At 44.4% G+C, this 19,340-nt stretch overlaps 1 protein-coding gene across 1 annotated transcript in view; it reads left to right on the top strand.

Annotated features, from left to right (window-relative positions):
• The first annotated feature begins 3,806 nt into the window (after nucleotides 1-3,806).
• The window catches only part of Pigu (phosphatidylinositol glycan anchor biosynthesis class U), a 74,550-nt gene continuing 59,016 nt past the window's right edge, over nucleotides 3,807-19,340 (top strand). The window contains exons 1-3 of the mRNA XM_042694560.1: nucleotides 3,807-4,081; nucleotides 11,459-11,523; nucleotides 17,940-17,999. Coding sequence (XP_042550494.1) covers nucleotides 3,952-4,081; nucleotides 11,459-11,523; nucleotides 17,940-17,999 — 255 coding nt within the window. The 5' untranslated portion in view covers nucleotides 3,807-3,951. The remainder of the gene's footprint in view (nucleotides 4,082-11,458; nucleotides 11,524-17,939; nucleotides 18,000-19,340) is intronic.

Genomic DNA, 19,340 nt, shown 5'->3' with positions numbered 1-19,340 from the left:
AAAAGTTATTGAAGCCCAGTGCTAGTAGCTCACACCTATATTCCCAGCTACTCAGGAGTCTGAGATCTGAGGATAGTGGTTCAGAGCCAGCCTGGGCAGGAAAATCCATGAGACTCTTATCTCCAATTAACCACCAGAAAACTGGAAGTGGCGCTGTGGCTCAAGTGGTAGAGCGCTAGCCTTGAGCTGAGGAGCAGAGGGATAGCAGCGCCCAGGCCTAGAGTTCAAGCTCCATGACCACCACCACCACCAACAACAACAAAAAAGAAAGGAAGGAAGGAAGGAAGGAAGGAAGGAAGGAAGGAAGGAAGGAAGGAAGGAAGGAAGAAAGAAAAAGAAAGAAAGAAAGAAAGAAAAAGAAAGAAAGAAAGAAAGAAAGAAAGAAAAAGAAAGAAAGAAAGAAAGAAGGAAAGAAAGAAAGAAAGAAAGAAAGAAAGAAAGAAAGAAAGAAAGAAAGAAAGAAAGAAAGCAAGAGAAAGACTACAAAATTAGATTGAAGAAAATCAAGGGGATCATAAAGTCCAGCCAATATTGGTGCTGGCAAAAGTTGAAGGAATAAGCCCCGGCGCTGGTGGCTCACGCCTGTAATCCTAGCTACTCAGGAGGCTGAGCTCTGAGGATCGCGGTTCAAAGCCAGCCCGGGCAGGAGAGACTGTGAGACTCCTATCTCCAATAAACCACCAGAAAACTGGAAGTGGCGCTGTAGCTCAAGTGGTAGAGCGCTTGCCTTGAGCTGAAGAGCTGAGGAACAGCGCCCAGGCCCAGAGTTCAAGCCCCATGACTGACAAAAAAAAAAAAAGTTGAAGGAATAAAGATTCTGAAATTACTTATTATGTAAATTTTATAAGAGGATTAATAAACTGGAAAAAGGAAAAGAAACTGTACCATTATCAGTCATTTTTTTCTATTCATTTAATCACCTCTGGTCCTGGCAACCAGTAATCTGCTTTTTCGGGGAGGGGGGGGAAGGGGGGACAGTATTGTGGATTGAACTCATGGCCCTGCACAATCACTTTACCATTTAAGCTATGACACAGTCCTCACTAATCTACATTTTGCATCTACAGATTTGCCTATTTTGGACATTGCACATAAATGGAACTGTGTAACACGCTCTTTTGTAACTTATTTCACTTAGCATAATATTTTAAAGGTTCACACATTTTATGGTACGTGTCATGCTTTGTTTTCTTATTGCTTAATCATGTCCCATTGTGTAGCTATACCACATTTTATTTATCCATTCATGATTAAGTACAATAGACATTTGGATTACTTCTAGTCTTTGGCTTTATGCATAAGCTATCAACATTTGTGTAGATATATGTTTTCATTTGTTTCAAACATGTAGCTAGTATTTGAATTGTGGGATCATATGGTTAACTTTTCTTTCCTTCCCTTTTTTTTTTGTGATGCTAAGGATAAGACCCAAAGCCTTGGACATGCCAGGCAAGTGTTCTACCATGGCGCTTCATTCCTCCCACCATGTTTAACATTTTGAGGAACCGCTGCCACACTCTTCCAAAGTGGCTACAATGTTTTATGTTCCCACCTGAAGTATATATGGGTTCTAATATCATGACCTATTTGTCAGCATGTGTCATAATCTGTATTTTGTTATAGCCACCCTAAGTGAGTGTAAAGCAGTATCTCACTGAGATTTTTTTAAGAGTTTTATTTTATTTATTTATTTTTTTTGGGGGGATGGTCTGGTCGTGGGGCCTGAACTCTGGGCCTGGGCGCTGTCCCTCAACTCTTCAGCTCAAGGCTAGCACTCTACCACTTGAGCCACAGCGCCACTTCTGGCTTTTTTCTTTTTGCTTATGTGGTGCTGAGGAATCAAACCCAGGGCCTCACGCATGCAAGGCAAGCGCTCTACCACTGAGCCACCTTCCCAGCCCCCTCATTGAGATTTTGACTTGCATTCCACTAATAACCAATGATGGGGAGCATCTTTCTATTTACTTACTGATCATTTGTGTTCCTCCTCCTCCTCCTCTTCTTCTTCCTCCTCCTCCTCCTCCTGCTCCTCTTCCTCCTCCTTCTCCTCTCCTCCTCCTCCCCCTCTTCCTCCTCCTTCTGCTCTTTCTTGGCTTTTCCACTTAGATATCAGCCCTGGGCTGGGCATCCTCCTAGCACCTTAATCCTCTTTTTTCTTTTCTCACCCTGTTTTTTGTTTTGTTGATCATGGGGTTTGAACTTTGGGCCTGGACCCTGTCCTTTAGCTCTTAAGCTCAAGGCTAGCCACGGCACCACTATGGCTTTTTCTGCTTATGTGGTGCTGAGTAATCAAATCCAGGGCCTCACACAAGTAAGGCAAGCACTCTACCACTGAGCCACCTTCTCAGCCCCTTGATTTCCTTTCTAATCATCAAACACATCTTGCACTTTCCTGACTCATAGTTTGATACCTTTGCTTGGAAACTCTGATTAGTATCTCAGTCACAAGCCTACAACCGATACATTTTTTCAGATAGGACACAGAACAGGCTAAGCAACTTGTTGAAGGTCACAATGCTAACAATTCTTTTACTCCAAAATATATCTTAGAACTCAATATGGTGGTTGGCAGATAGCTGGCATTCAATAAACAATGGTGGACTAAGTAAAAGAATACATTTACCACCTTTTTTGTCATTATCATGGCTTACAAACTTTAACACTACAGTTATTTTTTCCAAATTGGGTGATATGTACATTTCTTTCCTTTAGCTTAGTGTTCCCTCTTTCTCTCTCAATTCCTCTTCCCATCGCTGCCCTTGAGTTGCTCTGATTCTGTACCCTCCTCCAAGTGTCCTTCAGATGTGAACATGTATATACTATATGTTGGGTCAAGAACATGGAGTCCCCCCAAAAAAAGAAAAATTAAGAGGTCTTTTGTTTTTTGAGTTCTATTTACTTTGTCATATCTTCTTGCATTTTGAGTTTTACATCTGTATATCTGGGAGACCATGTGCTGTTTCTCTCTCTGATCTTGGCTTACCTTGCTCTACATGATTTGTTCTAGTGCCATCCATTTCCCTGTGAATGATTTACCACTCTGTGGGGGGGGGGGGGGCATGGACCCTGAACTCTGGGCCTGGGCGCTGTCCCTCAGCTCTTCAGCTCAAGGCTAGCACTCTACCACTTGAACCACAGCACCACTTCCGGTTTTTTCTGCTTTTGTGGTGATGAAGAATCGAACCAGGGCCTCATGCATGCAAGGCAATCACTCTACCACTGAGCCACCTTCCCAGCCCAGAGAAGTCATTTTTTTTTTTTTTGGGTCCGGTCGTGGGGCCTGAACTCTGGGCCTGGGCTCTGTCCCTCAGCTCTTCAGCTCAAGGCTAGCGCTCTACCACTTGAGGCACAGCGCCACTTCCGGCTTTTTTCTTTTTGCTTATGTGGTGCTGAGGAATTGAACCCAGGGCCTCAGGCATGCAAGGCAAGTGCTTTAACCACTGAGCCACCTTCTCAGCCCCAGAGAAGTCATTTTTTAAGTCGGTTGTGGCGCTTGCACTCAGGGCACTGTCTCAACGCTTTTCTGCTTAAGGTTAGCCCTCTACCACTTTGAGCCACAGCTCCACTTTCAAAGGTTTTTTTCCTTAATCATCAAACCAGAGTGGAAAATGGGACCTTAGGACAACATACACACAAAAGTGAAGGTCATCTCTTTAGAACTCGCTCACCATCCTAGGAAAATAACGACGGAACTATGACTTGTCCTTGCACAAATTTACTATGCACCTGTAATCGAAGGTGTCGCCCAAACACAAGTTTGATACACTCCACTTTCCGTCGTCTAGCTCGTCCAGCCGCACGGCCTTCTGGGAGTGGTAGTTCCCTAGTCGGCCAGCTCCGCTGACTGCACGCGCGCGCGCTCCACCACGGAACTACACAGGGCGGCGCGCAGGTGGCGAAGCTCTTCCTCCTCTCCTTTCCCTCTCCGCCTGCGCGCCCACCCCAGTTATCATGGCGGCTCCCTTGGCCCTGGTGCTGGTGGTGGCCGTGACTGTGCGGGCGGCCTTGTTTCGCTCTAGTCTGGCCGAGTTCATCTCCGAGCGGGTGGAGGTGGTGTCCCCACTGAGCTCTTGGAAGAGAGGTGAGGCCTCAGTGAGGCCGCGGGCTCCCGTAGACAGCCAGGCCCGGCCCGCGCGGGCCCGGCCTCGGTGAATGGGAGGCAGGGGCAGTGGCGGCCAGCGCGCGGTGCGGTGGGAACTGACCGGCGCCTGGGGTCCCCGGGAGAGCTGGGGGCGGAGCCGTGGCGCGAAGGGGGTGTGGAGGAGGTGTGAGGTGGAGCCACGGAGTCCGACCACCTGCGGGGTGGGCGCGGGAGGGGGCGTGTCCCCTGGCCCCGGCGGGATGGGTGGAAGGCAGGGGGTACGGGGGTGCTGGGTGGCGTGGGGTACGTGCAGAGCCTTGCCTTGTGGCGCGGGATCGCGAGCGGGATCCACAGGGTAGCAGGTCGCTTGTGGCGGGAGCTGGAATGAGGGAGGTAGAGCATCTGTACACGCTCAGCGCCTAGGCTCAGGGTAGGATTTGCAAGGAAGTTTGCCCTAGCGTTCGTTCTTTTTTTTTTTTTCCCCCTAAGTCAGACAGACATTGGTTTATGCTAAGCGCCTACGAGACACACCGACTTTGGCTGAAGGAACCACATGAACAAGTAGTTGTAATTATTTGTGAAAAGTGTGTTTTCTGTGTCCACACAGTTACTTTCTTATTGTTCTGACCCAGAATAAGCTGCCTCCATATTTTACATTTCCTAAGAGTGGAAAGTCTGGCGTGGCTTCCCTCCTTCCCCAGTACTGGGGTTTGAATTAAGGTCCTCCCCTTTGCTTGGCTGTTGCTTTTATCACTTGAGCCGTTCCTCCAGTCCTGCCTTTTTTGTCCATCGTGGGGCTTGAACTCTGGGAATGGGTGCTGTCCCTCAGCTATTCAGCTCAAGGTGAGTGCTCTACCACTTGAGCCACAGTGCCACTTACTGACCCTGCTTTTTGATGCTTATTTTAGAGATGGAATCTAACATTCTGTCACCATCCTCCAGATTTCAACTTCCTGACTAGCTAGGATTACTCAGGTGTGAGCCACCAGTACAGGTTAGAGTTGACTCTTGAAGTACATAGGATTTGATAAAGGAAACTAGAATGGGACTGGGAAGGTGGCTCAGTGGTAGAGCGCTTGCCTTGTATACATGAGGCCCTGGGTTGGATTCCTCAGCACCACATAAGGAAGTGGTGCTGTGGCTCAAGTGGTAAAGCGCTAGCCTTGAGCTGAAGAGCTGAGGGACAGCGCCCAGTCCCAGAGTGCAGGCCCACAAACTGACCAAAGAAAAAGAAAAGAAAAAGGAAACTAGAGAGAAGGGAAATAAATGTCAGGTAGCAGAAGTTAAACTAGGACAAAGACTTGTTTAAGGATGTGAAATATACAAAGTAGATAAGTGAGAAGGTGGGGCTTAGGTTGGGGCAGTTTGATTATTAAGAAAATATTTTTTTTTGTATGTTTTTTTTGGGTCTAGTCATGGGGCCTGAACTCTGGGCCTGGGCGCTGTCCTTCAGCTCTTCAGCTCAAGGCTAGCACTCTACCACTTGAGCCACAGCGCCACTTCTGGCTTTTTTCTTTTTGCTTATGTGGTGCTGAGGAATCGAATTGAACCCAAGGCCTCATGCATGAAAGGCAAGCGCTCTACCACTGAGCCACCTTCCCAGCCTCTCCTTTTTTTTTTTTTTTTTTTTAAATTGGCCTGGGCACTGTCCTTGAGCTTCTTTTGTGCTCAAGGCTACCACTTGAGCCACAGTACCACTTTCAGCTTTTTTGAGTAGTTTATTAGAGATAAGAGTCTTGGGCTGGGAAGGTGGCTCAGTGGTAGAGTGCTTGCCTAGCATGCATGAGGCCCTGGGTTCAATTCCTCAGCACCACATAAGCAGATAAAGCCAGAAGTGGCACTGGGCTCAAGTGGTAGAGTGCTCGCCTTGAGCTGAAGAGCTCAAGGGCCAGTGCCCAGGCCCAGAGTTCAAGCCCAGAACTGGCAAAAAAAAAAAAGTCTTTTGGGGACTTTCCTGCCCAGGCTGGCTTTGAACCGTGATCCTCAGATCTCAGCCTCCTGAATAGCTAGGATTACAGGCCTGAGCCACCAACACCTGGCAAGAAAAATACTTTTAAATACATTATACATACAAATTCACATATAATAAGTATAGACAGAGCTCAGTAAATTTTTATGAGCCCTGTAACCCAGTAGCCAGCACATAGATCAAGAAACAACATTTTTACCCTGTCCGGAAATCATTTGTATCCTGGAAGTTCCAGTGCTTGAGGTTTTTTGTTTGTTTGTTTTGTTTGTTTTGTTTCTTGGTTGGTTGTGGGGCTTGAACCTAGTGCCTAGGTGCTGTCCCTGAGCTCTTTTTGATCAAGGCTAGTGCCACAGTTCCACTTCCAGTTTTCTGGTGGTTAATTGGAGTTAATTGGAGTTAAGAGTCTCATAGACTTTCCTGCCTGGGCTGGCTTCAAACCATAGCCCTCAGATCTCAGTCTCCTGAGTAGCTAGGATTACAGGCCTGACCCACTGGCACTGGGCTAAGTGCTTGAGTTTTGATGTTATACCATAAGCATTTTGGAATGGAGAATGACACAATGAATGGACATTTTATTAATAAAGTTCCTAAAAATACTTAGTAAATATCACGGAGTATGGTAAGCCTATTTATATAACATTTCTCAGTCCTCACAGTAATTCTTATGTGGTAGATAGTAGTTTTTTCCCCCATTTTGCAAACAATGAAACAGATTTAGAGTGGTCATTTGCCCAAGTTTCTCAGCTGGTGAATGGTAATAAAGATGCTCATAATTTATGTGTGAAAGTTTAACTTGGATTTGAAATTTTTGCATGTAATAGTTTGTTGAGTTTAGTTGAGGCCACTTGGTTCCTGCTTTCTTCTGAATACCAGAATATTGAAAGCACTGTAGATCCTTCTCCATTGCACTCTTAGTACCTCTTTATATACCATACCTCTGTTAAGAATACTTCTCACGGGCTGGGAAGGTGGCTCAGTGGTAGAGTGCTTGCCTTGCATGCATGAGGCCCTGGTTCTATTTCTCAGCACCACATAAGCAAAAAGAAAAAAGCTGGAGTGGCGCTGTGACTCAAGTGGTAGAGTGCTAGCCTTGAGCTGAAGAGCTGAGGGACAGCGCCCAGGCCCAGAGTTCAAGCCCCACGACTGGACCCCCCCCCAAAAAAAAAAAAAAGAATACTTCTCACTTCATTGGATACATGGCTTGAGTTGTAGAGGGATTGCCTGGTAAGTGTGAGGTCCTCAGTTCAAACTCTAATATTGTGTGTGTGTGTGTGTACACGTGAGCGCATGTGCATGCACTGGTCTTGGGGCTTGAACTAAGGGTTTAGGTGCTGTGCTGTCCTTGAGCTTTTTGCTCAAGGGTAGCTCTCTTAGCACTTGAGCCACAGCTCCACTTCTGACTTTTTTTTGGGGGTGGTTAATTGGAGATAAGAATCTCAAGTGTTGGGGTTTTTGTGTGGCTTTTAATTCTATTCGTTTCTTTTGTCCCCATCTGTTCTGCTCTTCATCTTGATATTTATGTGTTGAAGAATCCAAACTATGAATGATCTGTATTGTCTCTCATAGTTTAGATTCATGGTACAATGCATAGTTCCTGAAAATTGGTAACTGGATTCTGAGACTTGATACTAGGAATATTTTGCCATGTTAGTTTTTTTTCTTTTCTTTTTTTTTTTTTTTTTTTGTTGGTTATGGGGCCTGAACTCAGCTCTTCAGCTCAAGGCTAGTGCCCTACCACTTGAGCCACAGCACCACTTCTGCCTTTTTCTGTTTATGTGGTGCTGGGAATTGAACCTAGGGTCTCATATATGCGGGGCAAGCACTCTACCACTGAGTCACCTTCTCAACTCCTTTTTTTTTCTTTGTGTTGGTCTTGGGACTTGAACTCAGACCTGGGTGCTGTCCCTGACCTTTTTGCTCAAGTCTAGTGCTGTACCACTCGAGCCATAGTTCAACTTCTGGTTTTTTTGGTAGTTTAGTGGAGATAAAAGTCTCACATTTGAGCATGTTGGTGGCTCACACACCTGTAAACCTAGGTACTTCAGGAAATTGAGATCTAAGGATCACAGTTTGTAGTCAGTCCAGGGAGAAAAGTCTGTGAGACTTTTTTTTTTTTTTGGGTCCAGTTGTGGGCCTGAACTCTGGATCTGGGCACTGTCCCTTAGCTCTTCAGCTCAAGGCTAGCGCTCTACCACTTGAGCCACAGCACCACTTCCGGCTTTTTGCTTTTTGCTTATGTGGTGATGAGGAATCGAACCCAGGGCCTCAAGCATGCAAGGCAAGCGCTCTACCACTGAGCCACCTTCCCAGCCCTCTGTGAGACTTTTATTTCTAATTAAGCACCAGAAAACTGAATGTGGTACTGTGGCTCAAAGTGGTAGAGCACTAGCCTTGAGTGAAGAAACTCAAGTACAGTGCCCAGGTCCTGAGTTCAAGCCCCATGACTGAAAAGAAAAGAGTCTCATTGACTTTCCTGCCAGGGCTGGCTTTGAACCACAATCCATAGATCTCAGTCTCCTCAGTAGCTAGGATTATAGGTGTGAGCCACCAGCACTTGGCTGCATTGGATCAGGGGAATAAGCTAAATGTAATTGCCTTATTGATGATGTTAACTTTAATCTCTGATTAAGGTGTCTATCAGAAGTCCTCCTGACTTTTCCACCACAAAGTTACTATTTCCCTTTGTAATTAAGAAGTATAGTAAGGTTGAGTCTTTGGTTGTAAAATACCATTTCTCTCTAAGTTTTTGGCCATTAAGTTTTGTATTTATAGATCAGTCTTTCTCACAGCAATCATTACTATGATATTCTAATGGTGGCCTTTCTCTGCCCCTTATACCTTTTTCAGTTCATAATTGGAATTTTTTTTTTTTTTGGTCACGGGGCTTGAACTCAGCTCTTCAGCCCAAGGTGAGCACTCTACCACTTGAGCCACACTACCACTTCTGGTTTTCTGGTGGTTAATTGGAGAGAAGAGGCTCACAGACTTTCTTGCCTGGGCTGGTTTTGGATCTCAGTCCTCAGATCTCAGCCTCCTGGGTAGTTAGGATTACAGGCGTGAGCCACCAGCTTTTTTTTTTCTTTTTTTTTTTATGGTTGTGGGGCTTGAACTCTGGGCTTGGGCGCTGTCCCTCAGCTCTTCAGCTCAAAGCAAGTGCTCTACTACTTGAGCCACAGCACCACTTCCAGTCTTCTGGTGGTTTATTGGAGATAAGAGTCTCTTAGACTTTCCTGTCTGGGCTGGCTTTGCAGATCTCAGCCTCCTGAGTAGCTAGGATTACAGATGTGAGCCACCAGTGCCGGCTCCTCTTTCACTTTCTTTCCTCCTTTTTCTGTCTCTGTTTCTGTCTGTCTCTCTGTCTCTCTGTCTCTCTCTCTCTCTCTCTCAATATAGTATCTCACTTTCTGGCATGGGCCATTATCCTCCTATTCACACTTCCTAATATAGCAGGGATAACAGGTGCACTTCACCATGCTCAGCTTTTTGGGTTTTGTTGTTGTTGTTGTTTTTGACTGTCATGGGGCTTGAACTCTGGGCCCAGGTGCTGTCCCTGAGCTCTTCAACTCAAGGCTAGCACTCTACCACTTGAGTCACAGTGCCACTTCTGGTTTTCTGGTGGTTTATTGGAGATAAGAGTTTCAAAGACTTCTGCCTGGGCTGGCTTTGAACCACGATCCTTCAGATCTCATCCTCCTGAGTAGTTAGGATTACAGGTGTGAGCCACTGGTGCCCAGCCTGTGGGGTTTTTTGTTTTGTTTTCTCCTGTTCTGGGGTTCTTATGAACTTTTTACCTATGCTAGCCTCCAATTATTTCCTCGCAATCTCTACCTCCTGAATAGTTGGGATGACAGGTATGAACCCCAGCACCTGGGCTTGTCTCTTTTCTTTTTTCTTTTCTTTTTGTCATGGGGCCTGAACTCTGGGCCTGGGCGCTGCCCCTCAGCTCTTCAGCTCAAGGCTAGCGCTCTACTGCTTGAGGCACAGCGCCACTTCCAGCTTTTTCTGCTTATGTGGTGCTGAGGAATTGAACCCAGGGCTTCTTGCATGCAAGGCAAGCACTCTGCCACTGAGCCACCTTCCCAGCCCCTCTTTTCTTTTTTTTTTGAAACAGGTACAGGTTCTTACTATATAGTCCAAGGTAGCCATGAGCTATGTAGCCCAGGCTGGCCTCAAATTTACTTCTCTTGCCTCAGCTTCCCAAGTGTTGGGAACGCAGGTGGGCACTGGCTTTTTATTTATTTTCTCAAATTGAATGAGTGTTTTAAAGTGTAATGAGTGTTTTAGGGGGGTGAATATACTCAGAATAACTTATATGTATGAAATGTCATAATGAAACCCATGCGTTGTACACATGATACATGGTAAGAAGTTTTTGACCACTAAAATAACTTTCATCTTTATTTTCAGCTTTTTAAAATTAAACTTATTTTTTGTTGTTTTTAAACAGTTGTACAAAGGAGTTTCAATTCAGCATGTCAGTTTTATGAGTACGATGCATCTTGATCCATGCCTCCCTTTCCATCACATCTTCCATCTAGTTACCTAGTTCCATTTTCACATAGGTATGTTGAGTATCACAGCTGTATTTGCCCACCATTCCTCTGTCCATTTGGCTGCCAAGATTTTTTTGTTCTTTGGTGTGGCTGCTGCTGCTTGAACTCAGGGCCTCATTCAAATGGTAGACTAGAAGCATGGCTCAAGTAGTAAAGCACCAACCATGAGTGAAAAAGCTGAGTGAGAGCACAAGGCCCTGATTTTAAGACTTTTTTTTTTTTTGTCGTGGAGCCTGAACTCTGGGCCTGAGCCTGTCCCTCAGCTCTTCAGCTCAAGATGAGCACTTGACCACTTGAGCCATAGCACCAGTTCTGGTTTTCTGGTGGTTAATTGGAGATAAGAGTCTCATTGACTTTTCCTGCCTGGGATGGCTTTGAACCATGATCCTCAGATCTTAGCCTCCTGAGTAGCTAGGATTACAGGCATGAGCCACTGGCACCAGGCTAATTTTAAGTACACACACACACACACACACACACACACACACACACACACACACACACACACACACACACACACACACACACACACACTTACTTCCTGGGGATGAGGTAAAAGGATTAGATAAATTCTAATACCCCTTCTTGGTCCTGAGCCACTGGCACCAGGCTAATTTTAAGTACACACACACACACACACACACACACACACACACACACACACACACATACACACACACACACACACACACACACACACACACACACACACACACACACTTACTTCCTGGGGATGAGGTAAAAGGATTAGATAAATTCTAATACCCCTTCTTGGTCCTGAGTGTAACATATTAATTCATGATCCTTTGTTGATATCTCTGAAATCTGAGTGAACTTGGATGTCTTACTTTTCAGTGGTTGAAGGCCTTTCACTGTTGGACTTGGGAGTGTCTCCGTATTCTGGAGCAGTATTTCATGAAGTAAGTGTTCTTATTTTCTTTTCAGTGCACTGAGTAGTTTGCAGTCATGGATGCCAAAGCCTAGCCACTGTTTTATACAAAGATTTAAAAAGATCTATTTTTGAAAATCCTTTTTGGAAATGGCCCCTTTTTTAGACATCTTTATAAAAAGGAAGTTTCAAAATTTCAATGGAAATGATCCAGATTAGGATTTTAACTTTAAATAAATGAGACTTTTGTAGAAATGCCTATTTTTAATGGCAAATAAGTTACAAACAGTTCCCAATCCATGCACAGATTGTATGCTAAGCAGCCTGAAATTGGTTCTTTGAAACATGCTCTCCCATGAAAACTGAAGTAATGTTGGTTTCTTAGAAAGCCCACCAAGTTTATTTACCCATAAAATTATCTAAGCTTAGTAAAACCACTCAATTAGTAAAAACACTCTTAAAACAGTCCTAATCTTCTGTTGCTTGTGTAACTGCAACATTCCTGACAAATCCTTTATAGTTATAGTTCAGTCTTTTTTTTTTTTTTAAACTAAATTTGACTGTGTGTGTGTGTGTGTGTGTGTGTGTGTGTGTGTGTGTGTGTGTGTGTGTGTGTGTGTGTGTGTGTGTGTGTGTGTGTGTGTGTGTGTGTGTGTGTACACATGTGTACCTAGGGTTTGAACTCAAGGTCTTTGCACTGTCCCTGAGCTTTTGTACTCAAGGCCAGCAAACTACCCTTGAGCCACAGCTCCACTTCTAACTTTTTGGTTGTTAATTGGAGATAAGAGTCTCATGGACTTTCCTGCCTGGGCTGGCTTTGGACTATGGCCCTCAGCTAGAATTACAGGTGTCAGCCACTGGTGCCCAGCTTGCCATCATGTATTTTTTTGAATTTTATACAGAGGGGGATTTTTGTTACAGTTCTCCACATGTTCACAATATATTCTTTTTTTTTCTTCTGTGTGGGGCTTGAACTCATGGCCTTGGTGCTGTCCCTGAGCTTGTGTGCTCAAGGGTAGCACTCTACCATTTTGAGCTACATCACCACTTCTGGTTTTCTGGTGGTTAGTTGGAGACAAAAGTCTCATGGACTTTCCTGCCTGGGCTGGCTTTGAACTGGGATCCTCAGATCTCAGCCTCCTGAGTAGCTAAGATTACAGACTTGAGACACTGGTGTCCAGCTGTTCACAATATATTCTAATGAGTTTCACTCTTTCTATCACTCTTTTTCATGTGGTAAATAGTTGGGAAGGTGTGCTGAGTCTCTGAGCTTAATAAAACCAAGTCACTTCCCTTCTGGTTCTGGGGGATTGGTGAACTAAATTGTAGTAGTAGACCAACCCTCTTGGCAAAAACAGCTAGAAAAGCAGATTAAAAAAAAAAGTGTGTAAAGACAATGGAAAGTACCAAGATAACCCAAACTCAAGAGCAGAGTTCAAAAGTGAGATGAGTAGTCTAAGATTTTTTTTTTCCTTATGGCATTTACCAATTTGTGAGTTTCACAGGCTGAGAGGTCACAGACAGAAACTGTCTTATAATAGGCCAAGAGTTAAGCAAAGCTATTGTGCAATGCCATAGTGTTAGAAAAATAAATATTTCAAAGTAGGACAATCAAGGTAGTAGGGCCTTGTTAAATTGCTTGGGTTTTTAGTTGGCCCCTCTGAAGGACTGCATTCTAAGACTAAGGATAGATTAGATATAGACCAGCCTTACAAAGACTGAATCCAGTTTCTTCTTAGCTCAGTCCCTAATTGGATTAAAGCAGTGCAAGCTTAATTGCTTACCATAGTTTAAAGAGACTAAAAAATTCTAGAATAGCCTCATCCAGAGCTCTGATTTTTCAGATAGTGTCCACCATTCAATAAAAAATTACCAATATAAGAGGCAGGAGACTGGTAATAAAAACAGATTCACAGGGGCTGGGAAGGTGGCTCAGTGGTAGAGCGCTTGTCTTGCATGCCTGAGGCCCTGGGTTCAATTCCTCAGCACCACATAAGCAAAAAGAAAAAAGCTTAAAGTGGCACTGTGGCTCAAGTGGTAGAGCGCTAGCCTTGAGCTGAAGAGCTGAGGGACAGCGCCCAGGCCCAGAGTTCAGGCCCCACGACTGGAAAAAAAAAAAAAAATAACACACACACAAAAAAATAGATTCACGGGGCTGGGAAGGTGGCTCAGTGGTAGAGCGCTTGCCTTGCATGCTGAGACCCTGGGTTCGATTCCTCAGCACCACATAAGCCGGAAGTGGCGCTGTGGCTCAAGTGGTAGAGCGCTAGCCTTGAGCCGAAGAGCTGAGGGACAGCGACCAGGCCCAGAGTTCAGGCTCCATGACTGGACCCAAAAAAAAAAAAAGATTCACAAGGGCTGGGAAGGTGGCTTAGTAGTAGAGTGCTTGCCTTGCATGCATGAGGCCCTGGGTTCGATTCTTCAGCACCACATAAGCAGAAAAAGCTGGAAGTCGCACTGTGGCTCAAGTGGTAGAGAACTACCCTTGAGCTGAAGAGCTGAGGGACAGTGCCCAGGCCTAGAGTTCAGGCCCCATGACTGACAAAAAAAAAAAAAAAAAAGCTTCACAAGTAAGTCTGATACTGGAACGATCAGACTTATTTTAAAGTAGCTGAGTTAGGTGTTGTGCAAGCCTGTAATCCCAGCACTTGAGAGGCAGGAGGATCTTAAGTTTGAGGCCACACTGAGCTACGTTGTGAGCTCCAGGCCAGTCAGGACTACATAGCAAGACTCAATCTCAAAGATTAAAAACACAAAAGCAATGATTATTATGTTCAAGATGACAAGGTAGAAAAATTCACCAGAGGGCTGGGAATGTAGCTTAGTGGTAGAGTGCTTGCCTAGCATGCATGAAACCCTGGATTCAATTCCTCAGGACCACATAAACAGAAAAAAGCCAGAAGTGGCACTACGGCTCAAGTGGTAGAGCACTAGCCTTGGGCACAGAGGGGCTTAGAGACAGTGCCCAAGCTGTGAGCTTAAGCCCCAGGATCGGCAAAAAAAAAAAAGAAAAGAAAAGAAAAAGAAAAATCCACCAGATAGTTTTAAGATAAACTTGGCAGATTATACGGAACTAAAGAGAAGCTTAGTGATCTGGAAGATAAAGTATTTAGAAAATTCTAGACTAGTCAGTCAGGCACCATTGCTCAAATGTCCAGCTACTTGGGAGAAGCATGATAGTGACTTTCTGTAATCTGCTAAGCTATGAAGGAGAATTGGTCTGAGATCTACCCTGAGCAAAAGGCAAGGAGCCCCAATACCATACCCATACACCCACAGAGGGGATTGGGAAGGGAGGGAAGGAAAGAAGGAAAGAAAATTCCTACACCGAAGCTTAGATTAAAAAAAAAAGGAAAACAAAGAAAAAGATAGTCTTTTAAAAAAGCCCAAGAGACCCAGAAACAAAGATAGATCTATTTACTAATGGGGTAGAAGTCAGTAAAGATATCGTTGGTTGAAAAGTTGTGTTTTTGTGTTGTTGTTTTTGGCTGGGAATGAGGCTTAGGGGTAGAATGCTTGCCTAGCATGCCTGAAGCCCTGGGTTCAATTCCTCAGTACCACACAAACAGAAAAAGCTGGAAGTGGCACTGTGGCTCAAGTGGTAGAGTGCTAATCTTGAGCAAAAGAAGCTCGGGGACAGTGACTAGGCCCTGAGTTCAAGCCCCAGAACTGGCAGAGAGGGAGCGAGAGAAAGAGAGGGAGAGCGAGAAAGAGAGGGAGAGAGAGAAAGAGAGGGAGAGAGAGAAAGAGAGGGAGAGAGAGAAAAAGAGAGAGAGAGAGGAAGAAGAAAAGGAAGGAAGGAAGGAAGGAAGGAAGGAAGGAAGGAGGGAAAATGTGATTGAGCCGGGCACCAGTGGCTCCAGCTACTCAGGAGACTGAGATCTTAGGATCATGGTTCAAAGCCATCCCTGGCAGGAAAGTCTGTGAGACTCTTATCTCCAAGTTAACCATGAGAAAGCCGGAAGTGGCTCTGTAGCTCAAATGGTAGAGCACTCACTTGAGTTGAAGACAGGTTCAGGGGCAGCGCCCAGGCCCAGAGTTCAAGCCCCATGACCGGCAAGAAAAAAGAAAAGAAAGAAAAAGAAAGAAAGAAAGAAAGAGGTGCCAGTGGCTTGTGCTTGTAATCCTAGCTACTCAGGAGGCTGAGATCTGAGGATCACAGTTCAAAGTCAACCCAGGCAGGAACATCCGTGAGACTCTTATTTCCAATGAACCACTTGAAAACCGGAAGTGGCGTTGTGGCTCAAGCGGTAGAGCACTAGCCTTGAGCTGAAGAGCGCAGGGACAGTGCCCAAGCCCAGAGTTCAAGCCCCATGACCGACCAAAAAAAAAGAAAGAAAGAAAAGTGTTTTTTTGTTTTTTTCAGTATTGGAATTTGAACTTAGGACTTTTCTCTTGCTAGGAAGATGTTCTGTCACTTGAGCAACTCCTCCAGCCTTCAAAATTTACCAGGGATTGTCATTCAAGAAGCTCTGTATATCCAGTGTATACTGTGTGACTTTAAAATGTCCAAAGATGGGCTGGGAATGTGGCTTAGTGGTAGAATGCTTGCCTAGCATACAAGAAGCCCTGGGCTTGATTCTTCAGTACCCTATAAACAGGAAAAGCTGGAAGTGCTGTGGCTCCAGTAGAGTGCTAGCCTTCAGTCTTTTTTTTTTTTTTCCGGTCGTGGGCCTGGGCACTGTCCCTCAGCTCTTCAGTTCAAGACTAGCACTCTACCACTTGAGCCCCAGTGCCACTTCTGGCTTTTTTCTTTTTGCTTATGTGATGCTGAGGAATCGAACCCAGGGCCTCATGCATGCAAGGCAAGCGCTCTACCACTGAACCACCTTCCCAGCCCCCATTTTATGTAAATATATGAAAAACATATGGCTTTCAGGCTGGGTTAAAGAAAAATAAGTATATGTTTCTTTTTTTTTTGGGTCTGGTAGTGGGGCCTGAACTCTGAGCATGGGGGCTGTCCCTCAGCTCTTCAGCTCAAGGCTAGCACGCTACCACTTGAGCCATAGCACCACTTACGGCTTTTTTTTTCTTCTGCTTATGTGGTGCTGAGGAATCGAACCCAGGGCCTCATGCATGCAAGGCAAACGCTCTACCACTGAGCCACCTTCTCAGCCCCAAGTATATATTTCTTTTTTAAAAAAAAAAATCTCAGCTGCGTATACAGTAGCTCAAGACTGTAAATTCTAGCTGTTCAGGAGGCTAAGATCTGTAAGTTGAAGTATGGCTCAAATGTTAGAGCCTTGAGGAAGAAAGCTTAGCAAGATTGCAAGACCCTGAGTTCAAGCCTTAATATTGTCACAAAATAAAACAGAATTTAGGCTGGGAAGTTGGCTTAGTGATAGAGTCCTTGCCCAGCACACGTGAAGAAGTAAGCCATGGGTTCAATTCTTAGTACCACATAAACAGAAAAAGCTGGAAGTAGCATTGTGGCTCAAGTGGTAGAGTGCCAGCCTTGAGCAAAAGAAGCTCAGAGACAGTGTGCAGGCCCTGAGTTCAAGCCCCAGGCCTGGCAAAAAACAACAAAACAAACCTAGAATTTAAAACAAAACCCTGCATCTAATTGCATAGTTTAAAATATATAAATCAAAAATGATGAACTAAAAAAGAAATCAATAGTCAGTGGGAGACTTTTTTCAAGGACTTTTTATTGGTGTGTATTAGTTATATGGGGAGTTCATTGTGACTGTTCCATACATGCATACAGTGTACCCATCACATTAACCCCTCTCATCACTCTCCCTTATCTTCCCACTCTGGACCTGTTTTTAACCCTTTTTTTTGGTGCTAGTACCAGGGTCTGAACTCAGGGCCTTATAGTTTTGCTTTTTCCCCTCACATCTGCCACTAGAACCACAGCTCCAGTTGGACATTTTACTGGTTAATTGGAGATGGAGTCTCAAACTTTTTTATGCTAGTTGGCTTGGAACTCTGATCCTCAAATCTCACCCTCCTGAGTAGCTAGCATTAGGGGTGTTAGCCACCAGTGCCTGGCCTCCTCACTTCTTAAAAGAATTTCAATAGGATTCACTGTTCTGCTTTCATCCATATATCTAAATGAAATACTTCAACCATATTCATCCTCATTCATTCTCCGTTTACCCTTCCCTCTCCTTCTCCCAAGAGAACCTGTTTTACTCCTATCATTTGTCTTTTTTAGTGTGTATTAATGGTACCAAAAGAAAACAGCATTTGTATACACATTTATCAGAGACTAGAAAAAGGTATAATTTTCTAGTTTACTTATAAGTTCAGCAGTTTTGGTCCTCTGTTGTCCCCATTGGCTGTTTGATATTTCCTAGAACTAAGATTTTCCTCCCAGTAAACACTATTAGGGAGAGGGAACACATTTTTTTTTTTTTGCTGAAGAATAGTTTCCCCATTTACAATTGATAATTTGTAGTAAGATTTTACTAAATTTTTTGTATGTTTGTTTTTCTCCTACAGACACCATTAATAATATACCTCTTTCATTTCCTAATTGACTATGCCGAATTGGTATTTATGGTAAGTAACCTTCCATAAGGTCACTATGTTTGTATTTCTAATTTTATAATTATCTTTTTTAAGGGGAAAAATCCATCTTAAGAAATTTATTTATTTATTTATTTAATTTTGTCAGCCATGGGGCTTGAACTCTGGGCCTGGGCACTGTCCCTCAGCTCTTCAGCTCAAGGCTAGTGCTCTACCACTTGAGTCACAGCGCCACTTCCAGGTTTTTTCTTTTTGCTTATGTGGTGCTGAGGAATCGAACCCAGGGCCTCAGGCATGCAAGGCAAGCGCTCTACCAGTGAGCCAACTTCCCAGCCCCTCTTATTTTTTCTTTTAGGGAGAATAACTTCAAAAACACTTAAATGACTAAGTTTACTTGATGGAGTTAAGAATGAAACTTGTCAATTTTTTAAATTTATTTTTATTTTTTTGCTGCTAGTCCTGGGGCTTGAACTCAGGGCCTGGGCGCTGTCCCTGAGCCTCTTGGTTGCCAAGGCTAGCACTCTACCAATAGAGCCACAGCACCGTTTCTGGCTGCTTTGAATAGTTTATTGGAGTTAAGAGTCTCATGGACTTTCCTGCTTGGGCTGGCTTTGAGCCACAATACTTAGATCTCAGCTTCTTGAGTATCTAGGATTACAAATATGAGCCACCAGTGCCTGGAGACACTTACCAGTTTTAACATTACTGTTAGATCTGAAATAAACTTATGGTCTGGCTTTTTTAAAATGGCTACTTTTTTTTTAATTGGCAGTGGTGACAAGTGGCTGCTATTTATTGAACACTTTTTGTGTGCTAGACACTTGACATATCTGAGCAGTAGGCAATAAAGCTGCTATTTTACAGAAAACTGAATTGACAATTTTAGAGCAGATGTGAGACACTAAACTGAAATGGGCTGGATGGGTCCTCATGCTGAGGATTTTCCACTTCTATTTCCCTGAGTGAGTCTGACCTCTGAATGGTCAAAGTGAGGGTCAGGCAGCATTCTGTTTCTTCTACAATAACTTTCTTTTTTTTTTTTTTTTCTTTCCCCTTGGTCAGTCATGTGCCTGAACTCTGGGCCTGGGCGCTGTCCCTCAGCTCTTCAGCTCAAGGCTAGCACTCTACCACTTGAGCCACAGCACCACTTCTGGAACTCTGGGCCTGGGCGCTGTCCCTCAGCTCTTCAGCTCAAGGCTAGCACTCTACCACTTGAGCCACAGCACCACTTCTGGCTTTTTCTACTTATGTGGTGCTGAGGAATCAAACCCAGGGCCTCATGCATGCAAGGCAAGCACTCTACCACTGAGCCACCTTCCCAGCCCTGTTCTTCTATTCTTTTTTTTTTTTTTTGGGGTCCGGTCGTGGGGCCTG

Source organism: Dipodomys spectabilis, unplaced genomic scaffold (assembly GCF_019054845.1).
Source record: "Dipodomys spectabilis isolate Male_0828 unplaced genomic scaffold, ASM1905484v1 ptg000175l, whole genome shotgun sequence".
Lineage (NCBI taxonomy): Eukaryota > Metazoa > Chordata > Mammalia > Rodentia > Heteromyidae > Dipodomys > Dipodomys spectabilis.
The sequence above is the reverse complement of the archived record's forward strand: the minus strand, read 5'-3'. Positions and strand labels throughout refer to the sequence as shown.